The sequence below is a fragment of the Acanthaster planci genome, linkage group LG10 (genome assembly GCF_054643075.1).
Source record: "Acanthaster planci isolate LZ-2023a linkage group LG10, COTS_SCS, whole genome shotgun sequence".
NCBI classification, from domain to species: Eukaryota; Metazoa; Echinodermata; class Asteroidea; order Valvatida; family Acanthasteridae; genus Acanthaster; species Acanthaster planci.
Genome location: NC_141786.1, coordinates 14,710,931 through 14,730,989, shown reverse-complemented (window position 1 = coordinate 14,730,989; position 20,059 = coordinate 14,710,931). Strand labels below are relative to the sequence as shown.

At 39.8% G+C, this 20,059-nt stretch overlaps 1 protein-coding gene across 3 annotated transcripts in view; it reads left to right on the top strand.

The window, feature by feature from the left end:
• Window positions 1–1,372: 1,372 nt before the first annotated feature.
• Window positions 1,373–20,059, top strand: part of LOC110983018 (uncharacterized) — a 43,799-nt gene continuing 25,112 nt past the window's right edge. Inside the window, exons 1-11 of one of the 3 annotated variants that reach the window (XM_087142448.1) lie at window positions 1,373–1,849; window positions 4,469–4,589; window positions 10,960–11,087; window positions 11,642–11,995; window positions 12,378–12,503; window positions 13,729–13,843; window positions 14,242–14,313; window positions 15,523–15,594; window positions 17,333–17,404; window positions 17,669–17,740; window positions 18,616–18,687. In XM_087142448.1, coding sequence (XP_086998574.1) covers window positions 10,994–11,087; window positions 11,642–11,995; window positions 12,378–12,503; window positions 13,729–13,843; window positions 14,242–14,313; window positions 15,523–15,594; window positions 17,333–17,404; window positions 17,669–17,740; window positions 18,616–18,687 — 1,049 coding nt within the window. In that variant the 5' untranslated portion in view covers window positions 1,373–1,849; window positions 4,469–4,589; window positions 10,960–10,993. Of the gene's footprint in view, window positions 1,850–4,255; window positions 4,590–10,959; window positions 11,088–11,641; window positions 11,996–12,377; window positions 12,504–13,728; window positions 13,844–14,241; window positions 14,314–15,522; window positions 15,595–17,332; window positions 17,405–17,668; window positions 17,741–18,615; window positions 18,688–20,059 lie in introns of those variants that run through there. The other 2 variants (XM_022241870.2, XM_022241868.2) reach the window with 2 other exon arrangements.

Sequence of the window (20,059 nt, the reverse complement as noted above, 5' to 3'; positions counted from 1 at the left end):
AGCAGAATATAATAAACGCACTTTCCCGCCACATTTGTCAACAATACAATGTCCCTGAGCCATTTCTCTGACTGGGAAGGATCCAGCTTATACTTTAGAGGTTGAGCCAGTGTCAGGGAAATGTTATCAGGTACTATCCGCGTGTCCACAAAGCAAGCAACAAAACCTCTAACCCACCTGCAAATCCCTCCAACTCACTCGAGGGTGATTAAAACAAGCACAAAAATGACCTAAACGAATACAGATACGAAGACAACGGAAAAGAAAAACGTTGTCATCTGCATCGTTTTTCCATCAAGGTTTGTGTAAAACACGCAATGCAAATGAAAATGTTAAAGGCTTTACATTCCACTTTTAAGACACGGTTGAGGGCAAAACTGACCTGCATGAGAAAAATATGTATTTTTCTATTTAGATGAAAGGAACTACTTTTAACCAAGCTATATTGGGTCAGACATACATTTTATAAGATTGTTTATCCTTTGGAAGCAGCATCACTTCAATATTCACTCAGGTGCCTTGTATATTTTTGTTATGATGCCCGCTCTCAGGCGATACGTGCCATGAAAGCAATGTAAGTTAAAACCTGAAAATGGATCACTGGCCCTAGGCCTAAAACCAATTAAATCACTTTGCGTTTGACAGGTATAATCAGCCCCAGCTGCAAATTGTTTTCGGCATTACTTTAATGAGTCAGGAGCTCTGTCTCATTTCTATAGCACTATTAGGCGACATGCACTGTCGAACACCATCTCGAGTGATTTGAGACGATCGTGTTACAAACAATAATTTTTACTTTACTGCACGGTACGGCTTGTGCAGTGAACGAAAGTAGGTTCTGATAGCGGTTTGCAACTTCATGTATCTCTCAGATTCAAGGAACACGTTCTTTTAATGTTTTTAGCTAATAATGATTACCCATTGACATCAAAACCAAGTTGCAACAATGTAGAATCTGAAGACAAAGGGTTTAGGGTATTTTTAATGTCCCAACATTGTTCAAAGCAGACTAAATTGAATACTTACAACGCCAAACATGGTACGATATTGACTTCGATTCTGCCAGATGTAAAGGAAGAACCACTGATTCACTGTGGTCAAAATGTGACCATCATATACATTATTTAAATATTACAACTAGTTCTTTTGGTGCAAAACTACAATTCTCACCAATTTTTTTTTTGCTGTCGAGAGCTACAGTATGGAATTTTTCTCAGATGCGCTGCTAATTCCCTTTCCCTGGTACCCTGAAACTCAAAGTTGCTCCCTCGAGTCCCTAGTTGGCTGCATGACCTCTGTCCACAACAGAAACACGATGGCATCAACACTGTGTTGTGTATATATCGGTCCAACGGACAATGTTGCAAGCCAAGAAGTCTATGTGCGCCTGTCTCACCCATGAGGGTAGCTTATCAAATGGATAATTGAAAAGAATATGTGCGTCCTTTCTAGTTTCAGTCTGAGGGAGCTTTTGTAATCATACGTGAAGGGCTTTCGGTATCATTCAGGGTTAGGTGTTTGTGGTTGTTTTGATTCTTTTGTCTCAGACGTTAAGCCCTCAGTCATGACTTTTGCCCCGAACCATGAGCAGGGTTGGAGTCTAACGCCGGAAACGAACGTTTAGATTTAGACAACCTCCAGCGTCTCGTCGCCTCTAGTTTTTGAAGCTTTTTGTTAAAATTTGAAAACAGCCCATGATGGGGTGGGACTTCTGGCAAAGCTAAATAAAAGTAATTCGCATTTCTGAAAGACGCCCTTGTATAAGACCAACTGAGTCCTGCAGAAATGATTCGACTCAAATGCTTTCAGCTCAACGATCTCTAGTGCTGCCAGATCGTTCCTTTTCCAGGTAAGTTAGTATGACGCCGTTTTTTCTGATCACAGCAAGGCTAGTCATAGCAAAAGGGACGTGTGAGAGAGAAAACATTGAACAACATTGACATCCCTCATTCCAGCCTTAGAGCTTAGAATGCTACCATCATACCATTATGTTCATGATACGATGTAAATCTGTAGTGTGCATTACATGCCTGAAAAATCTTCCACTAGAAGAGTGTATTTATAGTTTTTTTCTTTGTTGTTCTCTCGTTTTGAGTGTTTTCGAATACAGCTTGTTTGCTGCTTGTTCCCTGGTGGCAACCCCCCGGTGATGAAAGTATCCATGTATTACCTAATATGGTCCAATGGGCCAATTTGGCAAAAATCTCATGTAGTCCTCATCCCAGGCATACACCACACGCCTGTAGACTCCAATTCGCCAGACCTGAACCACTGCAGAGTAAGAATTTGTAAAAGATCAGCATCCCAAGACGCCCTTATGACCCGGAAACTACCTGGTATTAAAAAAAATCCACCTGGCTGCTCAAACGTATTTGGGGGGCTTGGCTACAAATGTACTTCTAAAGCAGCACAATGAAGTTAGAGAGTGGACCTGAGTGGTGTATTGGCTACCATAAAACAGTCGTATCGAACTGTAAAATAGTTTCGGACATGACTGGGAACTCCGGGAAATGATGTGGTGATGAGTTTTCTGCATGGAGAAAAGGTTAACAAGCAGTTTCTTCTATTTCAAAGGATGGATTTGCGCAAGGGAGATGTAAATTAATTTTGGATTTTTGCCCTGCCCGACATGCATTTTAACACTGTATGCTCAGTGTATGCCTCCGAGGGCTTGTGAAAAAAGTCAAATGTTCGGGGGTTGATTCAATAGCCCTTCCCTTTATCAAAGAGGCGCCAGATTTGTTGCCTCCATCCCCCGCGTTTATCAAGTAATTTTGGAAAGGGAAGTATATTTTTCACATTTCGTTTGCATGGAGTAGATCTTTGTCACCCTAGGTTTTAGAAACAAAGTTTCTGTTTTGAAACAAATCGTTTTATAATATAACCTGACAGGTTATATGAATCGACACAAGAGGATGACTTGGGGCAAAGTTGTACTGTAGTTGATGTGGTTTATTCGGCTGGCTTGATGTTCGGCTCTCTCTGCCTGATTGTCAGATCTAATATGGATTTTATACATTTACTGGAAATTCCATTTTTCATCCATCATACAAGTTTCCTTGCCTTATTAGGTACTGGCTACTAGTCCTTTGAATATTAATACAGCGTGAATGAATATGTTTGGTTCATTTGGATTTGAGAGTAGGGCTAGTCGAATCAATGAATACTGACTTTCCTTATAGGGCCAGTGGACTGCCTCAATGGCCCGGTCCAGCCCTGGTTTCCTCGTCAAGGGCCTTGTAGTTAAACTAGCCATTCCTTAAGTGAGTCTCACTACTTGGAAAGCGGTTCTACTCTTGAAGGTCAATCCGTGCAACTTAAGTAGCAATAAAGCAGATGGTATTGTAACATGGTGATAATGTTGTCCAGGTTTGTTTTTATGAGGTATATTTTAGAACGGTTTTTATGCTGTATAAATCAAACAAATAGATATTATATTACAAATAGATATCTCTTTAAAATTAATTTTTAACAGTCTCATTAAAACAGACTCGATCAAAATACTTTTCCTGTAAACTGTTTCTTCCAAAAATCAAAAGAGAGGTTAAGAGGTTGGTTCTTTATTTCCTTTGATTTTTCTTTTTTCTTTCGTGTTCAATTTCGCCTTCCCTCCACAACAGCCGTGACCACATATCTAACAGCTGTACTCTCTCCAAATCTAACCCAACAAAAGACACAGTTAATTCGCTTTAAGACGTCCCGTTCAAGAAATACAAAAGACTGAAACGAGTCAGAGAGCGACTTATGTTACTTCACATTGATATTGAAATGACCGCACTGTGACCTCTTCCTCCCTCGTTCCGTTGGGAGAGTCGCAACTTTGGAAGGACGTTGAACCTTCAAAGCATCCCGGAGACACTGTTGGAAAGACAGGACACTCTAAATAAAGCCCAACATTCAAAAGTTAATAAAATAAAATAAAAGTGCAATTAAACACATTCTCAAAACGTAGCCTACATTATATACGTAAAGCTGAAGATGATTAAGACATAAATGCACAGTTCTTTTCATTCACAAATCTAAGCATGGTATAGGATACAGAGCTGGAAAAAGGATATTAAGAAGACAACGGCGACAGATGATAATTAAATCTAATGCACAGGTCACGTCTCCGCCCAAAAAGACGGAACAATCAGCTAGCAGAAATAAATTGCGGAAATTGATAGCCAGTAACGCTCTTCGCAAAATACATGGCCCGTGTCAAAAAGGTGGCGAAATTTGTTATTAATACCCACGTAAATCATGCTATACAGGCAGTGTTACAAAACACTCTTTGTCAGCGAGTATATAAAGAGACAACGTTGCCTTTCGTGTCATTTAGCGTTGTTTTCACATCCCCTCGTGCTGGACGTCTAGTCTCCTATGATATTGAACATTAAGATCAGACTTCGTCTAAACTCGAGTTTGTTCGGATTCTCGCAGGCTTGAACCCGAATCTGAAATTTTGCCTTGACCCTTTTTGGAACAGCTCATTAGAATCTTTGGATTGAGGCTCGTCTGGCTTTCGGCTCTTTGGAACCTTCGCTCACCCGCATTTTGCTTTTTGGATGCCAGTGAGCCTGGAAGAAGAGCGTCTGCAACAATTTCAGGTAGGCTTCGCGCCACAGTTATCACAATTTCATAGGTTCTTACTTGAAGTAAGTTAAACGATGGAGCAATCCAATTGCCATATGTGTTTTTGACATCAATAAAACACAGTATAACACATTCATTAGCCAAGATGCTAAAGGAAAATGAAATTTAAACACCTAATTTCATGAAGACTTTCCTTTGCAGTGAACTTGCTGGTTATTTAAGGAAACCTAGCGCAGAAGCACTTTTATTTTAACCGATAGCTTTCCAATGTTTTTTCTGTTATATTTCATAATTTTTCTCCATTTGGTACACGTGTCTACATATCGATATTGCACTAGAAAACATAGGTGTTGGCAATTTTCCCAATCAACAATGGATACATAAAAGCTGACAAAATTTTACATTTTCACCCTTTCATGACAATTTTAAGGGAGAGAAAATCAGGTTCTATTTCGTTTTGAATTACTTTTTCATAACAAGATCTCAAACCGTAGGGCATCTGATGCCCACAAATTTTATTTAAAGAGTTTATTTATATAAAATGTAATATTGAATTGAAATAAAATATTAAAAATATTAAAAAATGTAAGACGATAGTCACTTTGAAATATCAAAAAAATTACAATATGAAGCTAAACATTCATTGTTAGAACACATCAAAATAACCACTGCTGAGTCCTGAAGAAAAACAAACTGAGACAAAAGCAACATCAATCAATTAAAAACCAGTCAGGTAGAGGATAAAAGACTCATGTAAATTTTAATACGGAAGAAGTTTAATGAAGGAGCACCAAACACATCGAATATTCCATGGAGTCGATTGCAGCTCAACCCGGCTCCATGGGACGTGCAAAATGTGACTGGTGGCTGCTCTTGTGCGACGCTGAGGTGCATGAAGACAAAAGGGTGACCATCTGCTAAATGAAAGTGATTATCCCAGGACTCAAGGGCGCGGTGATGGAGAAGGAGATCGACAAATATCACCAAATATTGTCATAACGTTTTTTCTCGATGGGCCTACTTGGCGGAGATTTTTTGTAATCCTCACCACAGGCATCCCCCACAAACCTGTAAACCCCCATTGGCCAGACCCCAACCACTGCGGAGTTAAAGTTCTTGAAAGATGAGTCTCCCCAAGGAGGCCATATTGTATGGAGGGCGAAAAGTGGCCATCCGCTTTTCTGCTATCAGAATAGTAGAAAACCAGATGTTACGTCTTTGTAACATGCAATTTTTAACGTTTCTACTTTTTGCTACCTCAAAAGCAGAATGACCATTTTACTGCAATGCATTTTCCCACTTTTCTGCTACTACAAAAGTAGTCCTCCTTTTGATGGCGGCCGAAAGTGGTCATCCACTTTTTACCTGTCAAACAAGCAGGAAAGTGAATTGAACATTTTGACGACAACCGCGAATTCAACTTTTCTGCTTTTGTGATACCGGAGAAGCAGATTTTACATAGGTAGCCGAAAAGTGGCCATCTGCTTTTCTGTCCTCAATGGGCAGTGAATGGGGTCATGAACCTGTAGGTTACGACCCTTTCCGTTCTGGGAGAGTGAAGACGTATATAAACCCATGCTTAACCATGTTTCCTGCGGACCAATCCCATACGGCAGTATCAGTGTCCCTGTGAGGCAGAGAAAACAGCATCTCAAAGGAAATGCAGTTTTACAGCTACCATCCAATAAACACACCAGTTTGCTTGGGCCAAGGAAAAAAATATGTAAATCTTTCATCATAAGAGATAGGGTGGACTGTAATTATTGGTTTATACGTCTTCAATCCCCAAGAAAAGAAATGATCAGAACCTTAATTCACGACACCGGTCACGGCCCTTGTAAGGTAGAAAAAGCAGATGGCTACTTTTTGGCCGACTATGTAAAATTGCTCCACTGGTATGAAAAAAGCAAAAAAGTAGAATTCACGGCTGTTGTTAAAACGTTCGATCCTCTTTTCTGTCTGCTCGAAAGGAAAAAATCAGATGGCCGCTTTTTGGCCGCCAGCGAACGGAAGAAAAAGTACAATCTGCTTTTCTTTAAGTAGGAAAGCAGAAAAATAGAAAAATGTATAACCAAACAATGTTTGTTCTGCTTTTTGAAGTGGCAGAAAAGTAGAAAAGTCGAAATTGCATGTTACCGGAACATAAAGTCTACCATTCTGGTAGCAGAAAAGCAGATGGCCACTTTTCGTCCTCCATACATCAGGAACTGTATCTCTTTGTTTACAGACATGTGCTTACTGGCGGCTGTTTGGGTTGTGACCTGATATTACTTGTACTTCCACAGCAGAATAATGGAATGTAGTTAGAGGGGACCTCACGGATGCATTAGCTACCATAAAACAGTCGTACAGGTTGTACAGGTTCAAGCATGACCGGAAACTGACCTGGAGACAAAAATCACCTGATGGAGTAACGGTGTGATTTGGGGGTGTGGCTGCTCCTTGGTTTACAAGCATGTGCTGACAGGTCACGGCTGTTTGGGTTGTGACCTGGTGTTACTTGTACTTCCACACAGCATAATGAAATGTAGTTAGAGAGGACCTGAGGGATGTATGAGCTACCATAAAACAGTCGTACAGGCTCAGACATGACCGGCAACTGACCGGTGATGAGAATCTCCACAGTGTGATAACAGTCTTGGTTCTGGGGCGTTGCTTCCCCGAGGGTTAAGGATGTGTTTATAAAGGAAGAAACAATAACTAAGTTGGGGTACTGTGATTATTGTCTCTGCATTTCGCGATCTAAACGTAAAGAACAGATGACACCTTTGAACTCGTTCCAGATTCTCTGCTTGCGCCTTAGAAACTGTATTTAGTACAGTACAGTATTTAAGATGTGGCCTAATAATGGTACAGTACAAAGTGAGAAAGACCTGAAGCTCTTAAAAGACCTGAAATCTTTCATTCGATTAACCCGCTTGATTTCTTGAGTGACATGGTATGCAATGTTAGGCTTGCTATCAATGAAAATACCAAGATCCTTTTGTACATTTATCAGTGATGAAAATGGCACGGATTCGTCCAAAGAGTCACACTTAAAACCGAACACTTAGACGAATTCAAGTTTAAATTCCAGGTTAAGCACAATGGCATGTATCTTATTTATGTCGTTAGTTATATCATTTATAACACGTTTGAAATCAGCCGAATCATATATATATATATATGTTAGGCAAAATCTGTCCAACACTCCACAGAGACTACATTAAGCAGCTTCACCCTACCTGAGATTTTTCGTTTTCAGTAAAAGACCAATTCAACCCTCGAATTACGATTGTTATGCTTTTGCACTCGGTACGCTCAATAGAAATACTAGGGCGACCGCACGTGCACTGCCGATACCGCTTTCTCTGCTTTAGAGCTTTGTCAAAGGAAACGATTTCAACAAAATAACTTGTCCCCTAATTTTGTTGAAATTAAGAACAGAACAACTTTATTTCAGCCGTGCGATCGGATAATACATGGACTCAAATCAATAAATGGCACTAACTGTCGCGGATAAAGTTGAGGCTATAAACTGGTGTATGGAATTCCATATCTGCCGTCGCCCGTCGTCTGTCGCATTTTGCTTTTTGTTGTGTCCAAATTCTGCCATTTACCAGTTCCAAACATGCCATTTTCCGTCGTGCGTCACCCGTCGTGCGTCGCCCGTCGTGCGTCGCCCATTAAATGGGTTGCATAGGACATGCAAAAGCCGTTGTTTAACAAATGACAATGTGATGATTCCATTCACTTCTAAAGATCTTTTCCGAATAAGGCAAGTACAAATCCCACCTGCAAAGCATATACTAGTCACATAATTAATTCCAATAATGCTAGACTACCCTTGCCCCTTGACAAGAAAATATCGCCTCTCTGAGAATTCAACCAAGTGTTTTTTTGAGGAAAAACATTTTCAGCAAAAATGTTCCGGCCAACTTATCCACAGTGTTCATCAAATTTCAGGAAGAAATCTGCCAACCGATACCGATATTCTATCTTGTCCTCTCAATTTCACCTTGAAATCCAGAAATACTAGACGTGCTGTGGATAAACTGTTTATTAAATGTATTGTTAAGGGGCAATTACCACTTGGTTTAAGTTTCAGAAAATATGAAGTGTTGGTTTTTGTGGGTGTGTATGCCATGGTGGATAGACCAATGAAAACAGGTTGTCCAGCACATCAGCATTATTTATGGGGCTAACAAGTAACGTTACTGTTTAAAAGACTTCTGTGAGCCAACCTGCAAATAAAGTCATGTCTAATTTGGAGTACACAGCAGATTTCATCATAGGTATACCCGCCCTCAAAATAATGTTGAATCAGTTCGTCTCTTATGAAAACTATTGGGAATCAAACATTGTAAATAATCTATTATTTACATTCCATTCTGTGGGATATCGTGCAGGGACAGACATAAATATCACATAGGCTATAGATCTAAAGTCTGGCTGTTAACGAGTAAAGTTACGTCTAGAGTAACTAAGTTATCGAGAAAAACAATCTACCGTAACAAAAGTCTATTTTGTTGATTTATTTATGTAACCAAAATGGTGTTATTTCATATACACGTTACTTAGCCGATGTCAGGATATTATTTCTTCTTTCAATTGGAGTTTGGCGCAACTGCAAAAACGAATACATGTACATCTTCTAGTTCTATTGCTAAAATGAGAGTCAGGCATGGTGGATCGATCGAACAAGGACATGTACGTGTGAAACGATCAAGGGTCAAAGTTAAAAATACCACTGCACAATCGTGACAAAAAAACCACGGGCGACGGGCAAAGGACGACGCGCGACGGGCGACGCACGACGGACGACGCACGACGGGCGACGCACGACGGGCGACGCACGACGGGCGACGCACGACGGGCGACGCACGACGGCAGATATGGAATTCCATACTGGTGTGACGAGGCCGTGGCTTGTTGGTTCCACTCGTGTCAAGAGAAAGAAGGTGTAAACACAAACAAGAAGTTGCTGATTCCAGATTTCCAATTTATTTCGAAATTCTCCCGTTTAGATGGATAACTTCATACAAGAACCGTATTAAATCCCATCAGAAACGACCAATAACAGAGAGAAATGACCCAGTAATCTGTCTCAAGAAAAGTCTTGTCAATGAAATACATTTGATTCAAATTATCATGGGTTTTAAACAGATTCATTTACTTAAAAAAATATTAAACACAATAATGTGTAGCACATTATTGTGTTTGCCATTTGACTCGACTCGACTCAAGTCACAAAAGGTTAGAGACTCGTTACAGCTCCGTGTACAAGACGACGTTTTAAACAGGTTTCCAACCAAAAATCTAATTGATTTTGCTCAAAATACCAGACAGGGCAGGCCAGAAACGCAACAATCTCTCTCGCACAGGGCAAACCTATAACTTCGTCGCATTGAGGATCGTGTTCAATCAAATAGAAAAGACCAAAGTCAGTAATACTTGCAATAAAAGTAAAGTGTTAAGGTTTCTCCCTGTGAAAAGGTATCAAATCAACTACGAGTCTAATACTGATTTGATTTCTTCATTTAAAGTGAAAGTATCAAATCCCAATGACATGCAAACCGGAGGATGCGCATTTGATATAAATGACTATAAACAAAACAATTCGCCCAATAATTCACCGTGACCGATTAGTGATTCGCCCGTTAATTTCTCACCCTGACGGATAATTATTTTGCCCAGGAAGATCACTATTTCGTCCTGGCGGATTCTGTCAAAATTGTTAAACACATAAAAATAACACATGTAGGCGAAATATTAACAAACCACAGCAAAATAGTAATCCGCCAGGGGGAATTGAAATGCCAAAATATATTAATAATGTCCTAAATATGTCCTTAGGTACTTGAAACAGAATGTTCCTGAAATCTTTAAAATCGGAGGATTTAGCCAACAAAAGTGGTTACTCAAAGCACTGTTTAATTAGTGTGCGGTATAACAGACTTGCACTAAACGTTAATGCAAATATTGTCAACGGTGGGCAAGAACTAGCAATCGCTTTTTGAAATTTAGCTTCGTTTTGACAATTTTGATGAATGCTTCCAACTTCAATTTTGGACAGAAAGACGATATTCAACTATGCTTGATGTATTTTTTAGGCACTGTGACTGTTTGTTGTCCTGATACCGTCTGATGTCTGAGTCATACGGTATTAAACCACTGCGAATTGGTGGTATTTCAGTGAATTATAATGGTCTGTTCAAATATTGGTAACTATAAACACTTAATAGTCTACCTGTAAATAAATAAAGTAATCGACAAATAAAACAAACATTAATAATATTTAACATTAACATTAATACAAAACAAATTAAATAAATTAAAAGAAAAAATAACAAAACAAAGTCTTATGCTAATGGTTCTCTTGTCAATTTCTTTTTTGGCATTCAGAAATTGTTGAATCGGTTTCATTATCACTTCTACAATGACACCGAGACATGCATCAGTTTCCCTGCTGCTTAGCATCGCCTCAACGCTTTGCTTCGCTAGCGCTTTAGACTCGCCAAGTCAGAATGTCGGTAAGTGGAGCAAACAAAAAACATTTAACAAATGCCTTAAAATAGCATCATATCTTTGTGGTAAATTTGCAAAGAAACTTGCGCCTTGCTGTTCCAGCTATTTTGGCAAAAATGATTTGCGATAACCACAGCATGTTTGTTATCACAATTAGCGAGAATAAAACAAAACTGATACCAACTGTTTTCTTGGCAATCGGAGTAAAACCTTTTTTGATACTTGGGTGTGAAAGTGCACAAATGATCCAAGAAGATAAATCTCAACCGATGGGGCTTCTTTGGAAGTCACGATGGAGCCATTAAACGCTGTATGCTTCAAAGAATTACAACTGCGACGAGCAAAAAAGGGAAATGTTAGATTTGGCAACACCGTTCTTTTTCAGCCCACTGAATTTCGTTACTTCTCACTAAGTCAGTTTGTCTGTTTTTTTTCTCGTCACCGTTAACAGAAAGAAAAGTTTAGGTTTAATTCTGGAAAATGTGTTTCAATAAAATGAGTTCCTATGTTGCTGTTGTGCATTTCAGGTAATGTGCACAATTTTCAACTTTTTTTGCAGATTGCGCTGAGAGCACCATAAACGTGGACAGCTTTGTGTTTTCATCTCCAGGATATCCGGATAGCTACCCATCAAACCTTGACTGCAAGTGGCAAATTAAGGCAACATCACCCTCGAGTAGGATAATATTAATCAAAATTCTGGACTTCAGGACAGAGAGGTCGTATGACTTCTTGGATTTGGAAGGTCGTACCTTCCTTAGAGACGCCCCTCATTTGTTCCGTTTGCACGGCGAAACGATGGTTCGCGGCATTATCTTCAACTCATCAGAGGTGGCTGTGTCAATGACATCCAATGGACGGCTGGAATTTTCTGGGTTTTTCCTGGCGCTTGAAAGCAGCACCACTATGTTTGGTAAATAGGCCAATCGTTGTCATTGTTTTCAACCTTGCCGCCCACGGTTTGCAGTCCATATTTCTCACGTTCTTATATCGACCTTATGCATGTATCACTGCAGATATCTTCATTTTGTCTGCGGATCATTAGTAGTAGATTGTAATCCTGACTACTATTTTCCCTGCTCAGAGAACAAGCCCGTATCTCCCCGATTAAGTTTGATTCACAGTGAAAGCTAATTGTCATCTAAAAGGAAAGTGAGGCTTCAAAATATATTTGAGGTTTGCTTCTGATTTTGAAATTACTGCATTGGTTACTTGAGTTTCTGGAAATACTGGTTGAAACACGTAGTTTTGTTATCGTTTGAGTGTTAACAGTTTAGGAAATTATTTCACCATAGATCAACCATCATGTGGGATATTCAATAGTAGTCTCTTCGACTGCGAAGATGGGTCGTGTGTGTCTCCAGAAGCTAGATGTGATGGGCAAGAGGACTGCTCTAGCGGACAGGACGAGCAAGATTGTGGTAAATATTGTCTCGATTCTGCTATCACTATCACGGTTGGGACGTCACTCTTTTTTCTTTTTCAACCGTTCCACTGTTTTTGATGGATAAGTGGAATTAGGTGAAATGTCAATGAAACCGCCAGAATATGGCAACGGTTATATTTGAAGCGTGACATGTGAAAAGACATGCTAATTCTGTCGATTACAAGAAATAACATTAGGATTACTTTTCGCAAATTTTGAGCACTGTATTGGTAGAGATCTCCACAAACTGATGACTGACCTGATTAAGCTTCGCCTACACTCCATTAAAAAAATGTGTGAGTGTGCACTAAGACCTGACAAATCTGTTTTGACCGTTGTGCTCTATAAGCCTTTTGTGAGTTAAATTTGGAAATTTGAATAAAATCTGGTGCACTGGGTTCTTTGAGTTCACGTAAACATAACAATTTGAATTCTCCATACTAAAACACTGCTGCTATACCTCGTGACTCGGCTTAAGTTTTGATTAGTTACATAAGAGACGCCTTGAAACAAAATATAATGTTTCCAATGGATAAGAGGGCACAAGGGAACCAGTCCATTCCAGCGATAATTGTCACTATGCAAATTTCCGCGAATCACGAGGTATAGAAACAGTATCTTTAGTCTGAGGAATTAAAAATGTTACGTTTCAGATAACTTTGTGTACCAGTTTTTATTCAAGTGTAACTCGCAAATGGCTTTGTGCTCGGAGTGTTGTTTGAGTGATTTACCTGTACACAGATGTGGGTTGGTACGATAAAACCTTGCTCTGTTGTGGAATCCTCTCCTTTCAAAGCGCTTTCAGTTGACGACAGACATTATACTTACCCAAATAAACGACACAATGGAACTCCATCTTTCCCGGCAACAGCCAGGGGAGGGAATCCAAGAGTCTACTATCTCAGAGAAATGTCATTATAAAAGGAGGGTAAATGGCGTGAAAAAAATTACAGCCAACGTCAAAAGTGCACGTTGTGAAATATTTATTTTTCATTGCTGGACGAGGAGCAGGACAATATTTCTGTAAGCAAATTGCCTATTTAAAAAGAATTAGTCATGAACAGGACACCTTGAGTGTTCAAAAGTTACCCTCCCCGCTTTTAGGGATTTTCACTTGCTAAGGAGGGTTTTGAGGATTTTGTCTCCTCTAGAAATAAAAAGGAGCGAAATATCCCTGATCATACAGTGGTGACTGGTAACAGGTTTTTTTAACTGCGTAGGAAGCTTGGATGTAGCCTGCCCGTATGCGTGCAGCTGCAACATTCATGGATTTGTTTGTTTCAAAGGCTGGAATCATCTAACCATCCGGAGACTCCCTAAAACAGCACACAGCCTGTAAGATATACTGCTGTTTGGGATTTAGATTACATTTTATGGGATGCTCATGCTGTGTTTTGATCGACAAATTTTGTTTAAGCGTCGTTGAACCAAAAGGAGCAACACTTTTATTTTCCATATGATTTTAATTTCCACTTAGCACTGGCAAAGTAGTCCTGTAACACAATACTGGAGACACTTCAAAGCCCCAAAAATTGGGCTGAAAGATCAAAGTTCACTGCAACTATATAGCAATTGACGAAAAATACAACGCAAGTTGGATGAAAAGACGTGATTGACCTCGAGCACAAAACCTAACTCTCAAGCTCACAAATTTTCTTGAAAGGGGTAAAGTGTTGAATGGGACTGTATTAATACACCATTATCGGCAGATTTCAGTACATTTTTGTTTGCAGGACATTAAAAAATAGCAACTTATCTGACCCACCTCCCGGCACTTTCGAAGACTTTTGGGAGCTAAGTGTACTGTAAGTATAATTTCATTAGTTTCAGAAGTATGCTTTCTAGTACTGCACCACTGAAGTAACTTGGACTATTATGTCCGGGGGCCATCCGGGGGTGCACACATTTTGTTTCAAGGGGTCACCCCAAGACAGTGAGCTGCAGCAGAGGTTGTTCATGGATTTCAAGTGAGGGAGGGGGAGGCACTCGGATGCACGGGCATTCGCTGAGGGCACGTTCCTCCGTCCCCATAGTTACGCCACTGTTACAGGTGGTCACACCATTGGTAAAATTCCGAAAATTGGACTACCGTATAATCCTGAAATGTCTTACTTGAAAGAAAGTACAGAACAGTCTCAATCAGTCTGTAAAATATTTCCACCCAGAATGCTGTAGTTTTCGAGAAACGAAAATTTTGTTCTCTTTTTTTTGCACGGTCGGCCGACCATCGTATTTGAGTTAATTTCACTTCGCACAACACATCCTTAACAGGCGCCGATCTTCTTATGTAGTGTTTGTAGATGTTGCGGGAGTTTCCATTAATGAGCGGATAAAACTAAAAGCAGCTAAAAATACCGACATTCTTTCACCAAAAGCACTGTGAACTGAAATTATAGAAACTCGAGTGTTAGGCGTAAGTAGAAAATAGATTGGATCAGTGTGAAGTTGAATTTTATTTAAGGAAACGGGAAAACTTGGTGAATTCAAAATCACCCCTATATAATAATGGTATGATCCATTGTGGCGGCTGGTTCCGTGGGTGATGATTTTCGTCAACAAAAAGTACGATTTCCACAGGTTAGTCCTCTCTTATTTTAAGACATATAATTCTTTTTTACTCATATTTAATAATGACTCAACTATGAATGGAATTTAGACTTTAATCGACGCGTGTGAACTGACCGTTAATCGAGTGTTGTATTTGCTGGCATGCTGTATGTTTTGTATAGAGCTTCTGCCAGATAAGGCGTTTAAATAAGCGGCTCGAATGACGAACAGCTTGACCAAGGATACTCGCAAACAAGTACTTATTCTTATATTCCACGATTTTTTTCATGTTTCAATACTTTTTTAATTTGGGGTGTTTTCTTATCCAACGTATATTATAAACACTGAATGCTCAGTTTGCACACTGAGCGTTCACCCGAGAGCTTGTAAAAAAACAAGCTTGATTCGGGTGGGCAATGCAACGATGTGCAGGTGCTTCACAGATTTTTCTCTCTTCTTTCAAATAGGAGATTTATGAACGTTGATTTAGGTTCTATCAAGTCGGATGCTTTCAGCGGACTCCCCAGTCTCTTCAATCTGTAAGTTTGCAATGGTTATCAGTTCTGACGTTATAGAGAATACCATAGTTTGCTTTGCTAGCTATCTGAGTCATGATTTGTTTCTATTCATAAAACATCGGTGTAATTTTCATTAACATGCCGGTCCATAAAGCATTGCTGTTACAGTAGGAGGGCCCATTCTGTTTACTTAGAGGATCGTTTAATCGCTGCATATTTTGGGATGTCAGTGGGATGATTACTTCGTCAAATCTCTCACGAGTTAAAGTAAACCGAAAACAAAAAAAAAATCTCAATGATATGCTTGCAAACCCTTGAACACTGGCAGCCGAAGCGGGAGCCACTGGGCCACTGACCCCCCCCCCCACCGGGCCATGAAGCCCGTAAGAGTGGTGGTCACTCTTACGGGCTTCATGGCCCCGGCAATTTTTTTGGCAGATCCTGTAATGGAGTGAGAATTTTTGTATCCGCCTGTTAATGGCTGATGCCTGATGGTCTTCACAACAGTTTCGAGTCAACTCGAACTCATACCAACTCGGGCCCACCTGGGAAAGATTTTACTTTAATACCCCTACCAGAATCAGTTTGGAACAGCAACATCTTCTTAACTAACCACTTGTGTTTAGAATTATTTAAATGCTTGCCACAACCGTCATTTTTTATCAGTAAAACTGGCGTACTATATGCCAAGGATTGTATACAGACGTGAAACGAATTCGAATGAAACTTTAATAATTACAAGAGGAACATCAAATCTATTATGCCTTTGGGTAATTGCAGAAATGCAAAAGGACTCCACAGAAGTATTATAAACTTGTTCAATAAACTACAAATCGAAGCGGAATTAAACATGAGAAATGAAAGATCATGACATTTCGAAACAAAATTGAATTAAGTATGTATTGAACGAAAAATTAGAAAATGTTTGGCAAATAATATATCTTTTGAGCCTTCCCAAAAATAATGTCATAAGCATTAGGCCGAAATTCAATAACAGATATCAGTAGACTATTCAGCGTGTGCACAGTTCACTTGAACATATTTCAGGAAATCGGCTTGAATAATTTCTTCGAAGTGATAACTTTCCAATAAATCATATTTCTATTTATTGCAATTAGTAGGTGGGTACGCTAACTTTGGATTTTTAAAAGGACATATCCAGAGTTTGACCAATTTAAGAGGGCACTACGTACGTTTTGATACATGATCATGTCTTACAATTATTATCCTTTGCTCAAAAGAATGGTTAAAGTGGGCAGAAAATGCTTCAATTGCACAACAGAATGTCTATAAAAGCCAGAAAACTGTGGGATCCTTAAGCAGGCCCTGCGTCCCAATCCACTGGGGCGAACCACTTTCATTTCTTTTTATCTAGTGCCAACGACAAATGGTCAAAGAGTCTCGGTGGATCCAAGTCATAAAGGGGGGTTGAGTTGGTAGGGGTGTGTCCCAGTGGGCAAGGGTCCGAGTAAGTTTTGGGTCCGAGTTGGTTTGGGTTAGCTCATGTTTTTCTTTTCCCCTTTTTCTCGTGGTAATGGTTGTTTGGAAGTTTGCAAAAAATCCTCATAAATCTGTCTTATTTTTGCTCACCCTGTGGGGGGGGGATTCAATAACCACTCTCAAGGTGGGGAAAAATATATCTCCAATACCACGGGATTTAAGCCCACGGGCCTGCGAGTGATTACTTTTCTTGTGCAATTATTTTCAACAGTAATAATTCTGTACGTTATGCACTGTGTTTGGTATTCTTCTTTGGCAGTTACATTGGGGATTCCAGCATCCATTCCATCGAGTCTGAAGCCTTCAAGGGAGCGGCAAACCTCCAGATTCTGTTAGTTGGTCTTAACTCCAGATTTGTGTTAGGTCCACGTTAACACCATTATATTACTCGGCTTTTTGTCAGTCTGAACATATCTGGAAGTCGTTTTTGGTTCCTGATGTTATAAGAATGCTTGGGATATGTCTGGGTAGGTCGAGGCGCGCCACTCTATCCGCCACTTAAATCAAGTGGTTCCTTTCCAGCTATCACTTTTCTCTCCGTTAAGATATCAGCATATGCATTGTAGATCACGATCCATGTATCTTTTTTTCACAGTGTTATGGCCCATGTTAGCATCCATTCAATTAGGTCGAATTCCTTCAGCGGTCTCACCAATCTTGATCTGCTGTAAGTTTGTTGCAGTTTTTGATTTCATTTCATAGGGAACTCTGCAAGTTTCAATATTTTTATTATGCAAGCTGTCTGGCTGTCTGAGTTTTCAGCCATATTCAAATATTTGGTGGAACGACGTCACGCAGCATTTGTTTCGGGGACTGTCTGTGTTTTGACGTCTTGCGTGCCGCCGGCGTTTGCTACGACCATTATAGAAACTAGGCTAAAAAAAGAAGCACAACGGAGAACACAAGGGACAAGCTACACGTACATGTATCCACACCTTTCCCGTTCGCGGGTCACCCAACGACAACGCCCTTTTTGCAGAGAGCTGGCATGGGCAAATGCATGACGTAATTTTTGCAGAGCGCACTTTAGATTGTGTTCATTTAAATAGTGGCACGGGTCAACACTTCCACTTGCGCATGCGTGGAATTTGACAGCAAGTATATTCAACAATGCTTTACGTCTCCACTGCTCTGACATATTATCTTTATAGATATTTGAGAAGCATTGCATTTGAACAAACATTGCCTAAAGGCCGGTTCATGTATGGCAGGAAAGGAAACTTAATTGTGGTTGTCTGGCGTCAGATCAAATTTGCGCGCTGGGAATTCAGAAAAGTTTTCTATTTGCTTGCATTAACACCTGCCTTTTGATGAGTATGGTTAACGACGATTTTTCAAAGGTTTGTCTGTCTGTTTGACTGAAGATATTGGAATTTTTTTTCTCCCTACCTCTTGGGATGGTTTGGATACAGGTCGAGTGTTCCCCACTTTTCTGTCAGTGATTTTTTGGCATTTATTACTTTTTCCCCCGTTAAAGGTTATAACATGCGTATCTATTAGCACATGATAAGTGTCTGGCTCTTTACTCCTTTTGTTTTACAGTGATATGACCCACGTTAACATCCATTCCATTTGGTCGAATGCCTTCAGCGGACTCACCAATATCAAATGGTTGTAAGTTTTCTGTATAGTTTTCGATTTTGCCATCGAAGAGACCACCAGAAATTGTAACTTGTGCTGCAAACGGTGTGCATTTTCTCTAGTATGCTAACAAATTATCACGATGGTCAGACCACAATTACAATTTCCACAAAAGGAAGAATCATCTACGGTGATGACATTGATGTTCTAATAGTTTACCATAATTATAATGGAAGGTTTTCTCCATTAATTTAAGACAAAATGAATCTTACTCAGACGCAATTTTCTCTGCAACTTTCTTCTCTATTTCCACGTATGAACAACTCTTTTACGCTCTTATTTAAACGAGCACTATTTTAAACACTTAATATTGTCCATACTTTCCTAGACGCTTAAGAGCGCTGTTACTTTGATGTCATCCGGGGAAGACAAGGCTCAGTGAATAGGTGTTGTATTAAACTTGCGCAGCCAGAGATTTGCCACTGAAAACATTTCTGAGAAAGAGATTGATGCGTATTGCGATGCACATGAACAACAATGAATCAGCAAAGAAAAGAAATTTTTGTGATGCAAAATCAAAAATAGGGTTTTTCTGCAGGATTTGTTTGTGTACAGACCAAATGTATAATTCAGGCTTACGTCCTGGGTTGACAGTACATTTTTGCTCAAATTGTCGTTAGCATAGAGCCCCGAAAGGCAGCAAATACCTTTGAAATAGTGAAAATAAACAAAAGTTGAAAATGAGAATAAATTAAACACAAAGACAAATGTTCCTCAGTTGGATGATTTTATGTCCCCTCGTTGTTGATTGGCTCAATGCTAAAAGAGAGCGGAAGTCACACTGGTTATTCAGAAAATTAGCCTGTTATTATGGCTGACAAGACCACCTTCTGAAATTAACATGAAGAATGGTACACGTTTCCCATTTATAATAGAAAATAGTACAATGGAAAAGAAATGGGCCACTACGATGCATTTACAGTCGTCTTCAGAAACATGTATTGTTGCCTTCGATAAAGTTCAAGCTGGCACATGAAGCAAACTATGGGGCAGAGAGAACCCCCCCCCGCCTTTGTATTGGTCATTGTTACACTGGTATCTCAAAAATTCCTTTCAGACATCTGGGGGGGATGTGTTAAGTGACAATAGGCTGGAGTGTGTATAGGGATTGGACTTGTGGGGGGGTGCCCCTGTCCCATTTCGTGCCTGGTACAGAAGCTGGTAGTAGCATGACTGTTATTTGATTATTTGGAACGTTTTCATGGATAACAATTTGGTGACAATCGGGGAGTGTTTGGGTAGGTCCGGGGCGCCCCGCTGTTACGCCAGGGACATCAAGTGGTTTCGTTGCAGCTATATTTTCCCCCCCGAGCTTACCAATATCAGCATCAATATTATGAGGTAT